This window comes from Grammomys surdaster, unplaced genomic scaffold (assembly GCF_004785775.1).
Source record: "Grammomys surdaster isolate TR1022 unplaced genomic scaffold, NIH_TR_1.0 233, whole genome shotgun sequence".
Taxonomy (NCBI): Eukaryota; Metazoa; Chordata; class Mammalia; order Rodentia; family Muridae; genus Grammomys; species Grammomys surdaster.
The window spans coordinates 7,117,376-7,125,884 of NW_021604678.1; the positions used below are offsets into that span (position 1 = coordinate 7,117,376).

Sequence of the window (8,509 nt, forward strand, 5' to 3'; positions counted from 1 at the left end):
GGAAGTGGATATTTGTGAAACCCACCTGCCCTGCTTTTATTAACCTCTTGCTGTGTTCACGGTGAGTTATTAATACTTCTGCATTTTATAGAATAATTTTAATTTGCATAAGAATTTAATTTCCCCTCTCACACCTTTTTCCTTCCACTTGGAATGCAGTACAAGTCCAGTGGTAAAGTTGCAATATTAAATTTAAAGTAATATTCTCATATTAGGAACCCAAGTTGTTTTCCTGGACAAACAGGACTTCAAGACAATTTTCTGCAGTTCAGAGAAGCAAATCAAGTATTTTCCTTACAAAAGTTCCCAGGTCTTAGAAGTTGAGTTTTCTTTCATATTAAATTTTTCTCAAACAATTCACTCCCTCTGTCTTTTACTCATAACCCTAATAAAGGCAATTAACCAGAAGCATATATTTCTAATGACTCCCAAAGTGAAACTTCAAAATTGCCCTTTTGGGGATAACTGATCACATAAAACAATATATAATATATGCTAGACCATTATGTAAAAATAAATACAAATAAATCATCTTGACTTCATCATAATTATTTAAGCAATGACCATAACCAGTGGTGTTCATTAATTCATTTAACTTTTTGAGTTCCTAGGTTTGAGTCAAGCTGTAAATAAAAGAGTAAATATAACAGCCCCAGTTCCATGTCCTCATTGAACTTACAATATACGGGAGTTGATGGGGGGAAAGAAATAGCTAAACTAATTTGCTCTAGGTAACAGGGTATGCACTGAAAATGCAACATTAAAGACAAGTTAATTTAATTGGTATGTGTAGGAGGAGCTAAGGTGGGAGGAATAAGGAGAGGAAGAGGAGGAGTGAGGAGAAGGAAAAAGAGGAGCTAGGAGACCAGAGAGACGAGAGAGAGCGAGAGCAAGAGTGAGAGCGAGAGAGCGAGAGAGAGAGAGCGAGAGAGACAGCGAGAGAGAGAGAGAGCGAGAGAGACAGCGAGAGAGAGAGAGCGAGAGAGGGAGAGAGGGAGAGAGGGAGAGAGCGAGAGCGAGAGAGAGAGAGAGAGAGAGAGAGAGAGAGAGAGAGAGAGGAACATGGAGACAGATGTGCACATGTCTCTAGCAGTCAAAGGTAGTTGGTATATCTAGGTTGGGTTGGGCACTGGGTTACACTTCTGATTGTATGGGCATCTTGTTACTGATCATTACCAAATATATAAAGCGTTTGGATAATTTAAGCATTAGAGTCTCATTTTCCTACTGGGCCAGCATGGATAGTGGGATGGTCTGGGCAATGCCCAGTCTTGCAGAGACAGCATGCAAGATTGGCAGAGCCACCTCCCACGTTGATATCTCGTGGGTGGCAAGACTGTTGTTTCTGGCTGGCCGTTTCTAGCTGTGGCCTAGGCAGAGCCACTGCAACTTAGATAGCTGGCTTGACTAGTGGCCATTTTTAAATAATTACTTCAACAGGTATGGTTCTAACTTAAAACTATAGAAAGGGGAATGTTTTTAAGTATCACTGAATTATTGCCTACAATAAGACTCACATATAACAACTATCGTGAAGAGACACCATGATCACTGCAACTCTTTAAAAAGAGAACCTTTAATTTGGGCTTGATTTACTGTTTCAGAGTTTTGGTCAGTTATCATCATGGCAGAAAGCATGGCAACCTGCAGGCAGATACGGTGCTGGAGGAGCTGAGGGTTTTACACCTTGATCCGCAGGCAGCAGGAAACTATATACCACACTGTGCATAGCTTGAACATAAATGAAACCTCAAAGCCAAACTACACAGTGACACGCTTCCTCCAGGAAGGCCACACCTACATCTCCTAATAGTATCACTCCCTATGGGCTGAGAATTTAAATACATGCCATATCTGTTCAAACCACCACAGCCACCCTCAGAACATACTGGATAAATTATTGAATGAACGGATGAATTCTACTTTGTAGTGTCGATATCAATAAAGACTTTAATCAAAGAAGGGGATATGGCTGAGAACAATATTATGTGACTGCAATCTGAACACCTGAGAAGCCTTAAACGTTTTACTTTTTGGTACAGTTGTCTGTAAACATTCTTTTCAACTTTGGGTTTGTCAGCTTTCATTAAAGAAACTAAGTCAGTTAGCCAACTTCCTAAACTGAATCGTGAGGTTTATCTAATGATTTAATGACTATAACTTGCCATCAGTGGCACTGCATAATCCATTTTTTTATTATCAGAAGATTTTATGGTTAAGTACTTACCTTAAAGAGAAAATTTGTAAGTAAGTCTAATACTTAATAACTAAGGTAGATAAGAACATATGTTTGCACATTTTGGTGTGTTTGGAAAAATGTATATACAGAAGATTAAATCATTTTATTGTATATGTTATTTTGGACATAAAATGCCTTTCTACTGGTAAATATATGGAGAGAAAAATTAAAAGCAGTTTACATAATATGCTGCATGAAAATCCAGGAAGATATAGTAGGACAAGCTGGCAAGTGGCCCTGATCGACTTTTTAAAAAGTGACTGGAGACATGATCAAGAGAATGTGCGCTGCTCCTTGTCCTTCCTGTCGCTCCTTGTCCTTCCTGTCTCTTACCATTCAACCTGCAGCTGCCTTTCATTGCCCCGCTTTATAGTTCCTGAAGAGTTTGCTTAAATGGGAAATAAGATCCAGTTAATAGAGTGAAATAACAGTATCACAATACATTTTGTTATTTTCTGCGTTGTTCTGTTTGGTTCCATTAGGAATAAATGAGTCTCTTCATTAAGCTAACTCAGATGTAATGTATGTGCTAATGTAGAAATTGCTGCCTTTAACTTATTGGCTATTAAATGAATTTTAACTGGTAATTAAGTACTTTACAATCACCAACTTCACAAATAGTAGAAAATTTTAAGTTTTCATTAAGTGAATTTTTTCTCTGGCCAACATGGAATAGAACAGACTGCCCTACCTCCTCACATGAAACAACCAAAAGGTAAACAAAAAATATAGGAAATAATTTATAAAATTCATGACAGTTGTGCATAAAATGATAAATGCCAGGGCATGAAAAGTGATTCTTAAGAGTGAGAAGCAATGGTTTGGGCACCACTAGCTCACTGCCTTGTTTTGAGCCTCAGCATAGGGATATGTCACCCAGGCAAGGGGCAGTGGAAGTGAATACCAAGAACTAAGGAAGGTAACCAGTGCAGGGCACACAAAGGAAATTAGCACTGTGCCAGGGAAAAACTATGTGCTTCAGAGAGCACCCAGAGATTACAGCTCAGTACTGATCCATGCTCCTTTATGAAGAAAATGCCTGAGGCTGAGAAACACACAGAAGAAGTAACAAAAGGATCTGATATGAATTCAGGACTGGGAGCTAAGACTGTTCCCACCAGCCATGAAACGTCATTTGCTTAAAGTATGAAAATTATATGTATGCATACATATACATATATGTATACGTATACATATACGTATACGTATACATATACATATACCAAGGAAAATAATTACTCATAGACTGAGCATGACCTGTATTTCTTCCAACAATTTTTAGAAGTAAAGTTGGAATGCAATGGACTTGAACTTGTCAATTTGCATCTCTAGAAGGGTAACCCCCACTGCTGTGAGTTTATGCATACAACAGCCCTGCTGTGTTCCGAATATACTGTTTGGGGTGATTCTTCTCTGTTCCCTGTCCTATGATGTTTTCTGAGCTTTGAGAGACACACATGAGAGACACACAGAGTGATGAGCACTCCACTCTCAATTTTTCTCTGTACTAACAGCAGGTTGGAATCCCTGTATAAATCACTATCCACTGCCAAAAGTGGTTTCCCTGATGAGGCATGAGATCTACACTGATCTATGTGTAGAGCAATGACTTCAGAAGGTAGTTCGATGCTTAAGCCCATTTAGCAGAGTAATAATAGTGTGTTCTTCCTAGAGACTATGATGTGGGCCATGGCTTCTTGGGAAGATTTATAGTTACAGGGACAAGTTACATCCTGTGGGGTGGGACTTAAATCCAATTCAAAAGCTGTTGGCTGCCGCCACAATATGTACGCCATCTTTGCACCACTAATGCTCATATCTTCCCAGATGTGTCCTTACATTAGCTTGCAAAGCTCACAGCAGGTTAAGACGCTCGATACTGCCCCATCCCCAAACCCTAGAACTGTGTAGGTCCTTTCTAGTCTATGAAAGATAACGAACAGGGAGGACATTCCCAGGTTATTTCTATCTTGACTTCTCCATATCCTGTGACTAAAGTCAGTGCTAGGGAGGAGCTCATGTGGCCTTACACCTAGCTTAGGAGGTATTGTCAACTGATGGCTTATGGGAGAGGAAGAAGGATTCTCTTTATGAATATGGCCTGAGATAAGGTGTTCGTGGTCCAGGAGATGAACCTATCCATGAACACAGAAGCAGGATGACTCAGACTCAAGGGCCTTTAAGAAGACAACATGAAGTTGGAAAGAAGAGGGTGCGACTAGAAAGAAGTGATCTAAACACATTATATGTATGAAGACACCAAATTTTTTTTTTCAAATTTAAAGTAAAACTAGAAAGAAGTTTCCAAGAAGACTGTTTCCAAGTCACCTATATACATCTCAGAAGAGAGTTCCAGAAGACTGACAGGGATGCAAGTGGGTCCAGCAGCCAGGTAAGCAAATCTACAGCACCTAGCATGCAATTAAAATTTATCAGACATACACTAGAGCATGGAAATACAAGCTATAATAAGACAATCAATAAGACAAAGTCAGACAGAAACTGACACAGGTGGTAGTTTTGGCAGAAAAGGAAATCAAAAGCTATTCTCACCATATCCCACATGTTAAAGAAAAGTTTGGTAGATATTTTTAAGTACTCAAATTGAACTTCTAGGACTGAAAACTACCCTGGAAGTGGAAAAATACCACAGATGAATTAACTGGAGATTTAGATATTGGAGATCAGCTGACTAGAAGACAGAGTGATTGTAAACCATAAATTTAAATGCAGACAGAAAAATATTATTAAGATGAGTAGGAGGAGTGGATTTGTAAGACATGCCCAGTGTGTGAGGTTTGAGATCTTAAAGGAGCAAACAAAGAAAATATTGGAAGAAATAATAACCAGAATTGTTTTAACTTGACGGAAGCTGTAAATCTGCAGATATGACACAATGAATACCAAGAACAGAACGGAAGAAAATCAAACAGAAAAAAAAAACCCACAATTCACCACGCCATGGTAAAACTGATGGGAAAATACCCGTTTAAAAACAAACAAACAAAAAAATAAACAAACAACAAAACCAGTAGTAACGAAAACTCTACAAGCAGTCGGAGTAAAGCAAGCTAAAGAATGACAGAAACATACCTGAGATGGGAAATGAAGTTGTTGGAGTAACTCCATGGCTTTTAAAAGGAAAGAGTGGGAAAGGTAATTAGAAATCTATACCCGAAAAGAATTAGTTTTCAGTGTTAAGACAAAATGCTTTTCAGATGTTCAAACGATGGAAGAACTCATGTTCCATATATCTGCTCTCAATACCAAATGTTAAGGATATCTCATAGGTAGAAATGGAAAATAAACAGAAATACAGAGCCCCACACAGGAAAGTTCAGTGCATATTGAATATTTTCATATAAATCCCTGGAAATAGTATGAAGAGGTGAGGGGCGGGGCTTGGGTGAGGGGGAAATAGGTTAGCTGAAGCTGTTGGGCTAGCAGCTGCGCCTGCGCACTCCCGCGTTCCTGACTGGCTGTTGTGCCTCCTCTTAACTGGCATCACCAGGGAAACCGTCCCTGAGCTGCAGTCCACTGACCAGCTTCATGGCAGCCTCTAAGCAAACCGCTGTGGGGCCGTTGGTGGGAGCGGTGGTCCAGGGAACCAACTCCACTCGCTTTCTAGTTTTCGATACTAAAACAGCAGAACTAGTTGGCAATCATAAGGTGGAACTGACACAGGAGTTTCCAAAAGAAGGATGGGTGGAGCAAGACCCCAAGGAAATCCTTCAGTCTGTCTATGAATGCATAGCGAAAACTTGCGATAAACTTGCTGAGGTGAACATAGATATTTCCAACATTAAAGCTATCGGCGTGAGTAACCAGCGGGAAACCACTGTGGTCTGGGACAAGCTCACGGGAGACCCTCTGTACAATGCCGTAGTGTGGCTTGATCTCAGAACCCAGTCTACTGTGGAGAGTCTCAGTAAGAAAATTCCAGGAAACAGCAACTTTGTCAAGTCTAAGACAGGCCTTCCGCTTAGCACTTACTTCAGTGCTGTGAAGCTGCGGTGGATGCTGGACAACCTAAGACACATTCAAAAGGCTGTCGATGAAGGCAGAGCCCTGTTTGGAACCATCGATTCGTGGCTCATCTGGTGTATGACCGGAGGAGTCAACGGAGGCGTCCATTGTACCGATGTAACAAATGCAAGCAGAACGATGCTTTTCAACATCCACTCTTTGGAATGGGATAAAGAACTCTGTGACTTTTTTGAAATTCCAATGAGCATCCTCCCAAACATATGCAGTTCTTCTGAGATCTATGGCCTGATAACATCAGGGCCCTTGGAAGGCGTGCCAATATCTGGATGTTTGGGAGATCAGTCTGCTGCTTTAGTGGGACAAATGTGCTTCCACGAAGGTCAAGCCAAAAACACATACGGAACAGGATGTTTTTTACTATGTAATACAGGCCAGAAATGTGTGTTTTCTGAACATGGCCTTCTGACCACATTGGCTTACAAACTAGGCAAAGATAAGCCAGTTTTTTATGCTTTAGAAGGTTCTGTTGCTATAGCCGGTGCTGTTATTCGCTGGCTAAGAGACAATTTCGAAATTATAACGACCTCACCGGAAGTTGAAGATCTTGCAAGAGAGGCAGGGACTTCCTATGGCTGCTACTTTGTCCCAGCCTTTTCGGGGTTGTATGCACCTTACTGGGAACCCAGTGCAAGAGGGATAATCTGTGGTCTCACTCAGTTCACCAACAAATGCCACATTGCCTTTGCTGCGTTAGAAGCTGTTTGTTTCCAGACCCGAGAGATTCTGGATGCCATGAATCGCGACTGTGGAATTCCACTCAGTCATTTGCAGGTAGATGGAGGAATGACCAACAACAGGATTCTTATGCAGCTACAGGCAGATATTCTGCACATTCCGGTAGTTAAGTCAGTTATGCCTGAAACAACGGCCCTGGGAGCTGCCATGGCAGCTGGAGCTGCAGAAGGGGTAGATGTTTGGAGTCTTGAACCCGAAGATTTGTCTGCAATCTTGATGGAACGATATGAACCACAAATCCAAGCCACAGAGAGTGAAATTCGTTTTTCAACATGGAAGAGAGCGGTGATGAAGTCAATGGGTTGGGTTACAGCCAAGGATCCTGAAAATGGCGGTGGCGGCAGCAGCGATAACCCTGTCTTCTCTTGCCTGCCCTTGGGTTTTTTTATAGTGAGTAGCATGACATTATTAATTGGAGCAAGATGTGTCTCAAGTGCTGAAGAGTAACTTCAACCACAGACTTGCAATGGGAGAGCTTTTAATAGAATGAATTCCATCTTTTAGTGTGAGACCAATATTATAGATTTACTTTTACCTATAAGCCACTTGCTACAGGAACCCATGAAGCGCCTACAAATACTACTTAAAATAAAGGTTTTGAATAAAGAGAGCACATTAGAAAAACAATATGAAAAATCTTGTGTCCTTAAAATCAATAGTCATGATGGAGAAAAGCACTGTTTTTCTTTTCTTTTTTTGGTATTTTATTTGAAACACATTTACCTTTATATCAAATAGAGAAGCCCATTTATAAATTCAGAGGACATGGCAGCCAGTAGGCCAGGACAGGGATGTCTTGACCACTAGGCCAGGACAGGGATGTCTTGACCACTACAGATTTAAATCCTTTAAGTTAAATAGTCATGTGTAGGGCAACATAATATTTATCAAAAAAAAAATGTTTTCTAAAAAGGTAGTACTTAACCATAAGCATACGTGTAACTTGCTAGCATCAAAAATTTAAAAATAGAACATACAATTTATGTTGATAAAGAAATATAAATATTAAGCAAATATAGGTATTAAATACTAAATAAATGTAAAATATTCTTTAATATCTTAAATAAATGTCTTGCATACTTTTACAACTATCTTCAATCTATGCTAGAGAAACAAAAGACTGCAGATTAAATATTGTAGTATATATAGTATTTTATATAATATACTATTATATAATATAAACAATATTATATATTATATAAATTTATTATTTATTAGATGATTGTATATTTATATATTTATTAATGTTTATATATTTATTTATCATATGTTATTTGTACATATATAAATATATTTATTATATGTAATGTTAATTACATGTTATAATATGTTAATAAAATATATTGTAGATATGTGTAAATATAAGTACGTACATATATTATATAAAGATAATAAAGGCTGCAATAAATATTATTTTCAAGAAAGAGAAGATTATGGAAACTATCATATAGGGTTTAAGAATAAAGGAAAAAGTTAAGGTTGCAAGAG

General features: G+C 39.0%; 1 protein-coding gene across 1 annotated transcript; it reads left to right on the forward strand.

Annotated features, from left to right (window-relative positions):
- The first annotated feature begins 5,736 nt into the window (after nt 1-5,736).
- Nucleotides 5,737-7,647, forward strand: Gk2 (glycerol kinase 2). Its single transcript, XM_028773719.1, has one exon. It carries the CDS (start codon nt 5,789-5,791, stop codon nt 7,466-7,468), a length of 1,680 nt encoding a protein of 559 aa, XP_028629552.1. The 5' UTR covers nt 5,737-5,788; the 3' UTR covers nt 7,469-7,647.
- The last annotated feature ends 862 nt before the right edge of the window (nt 7,648-8,509 follow it).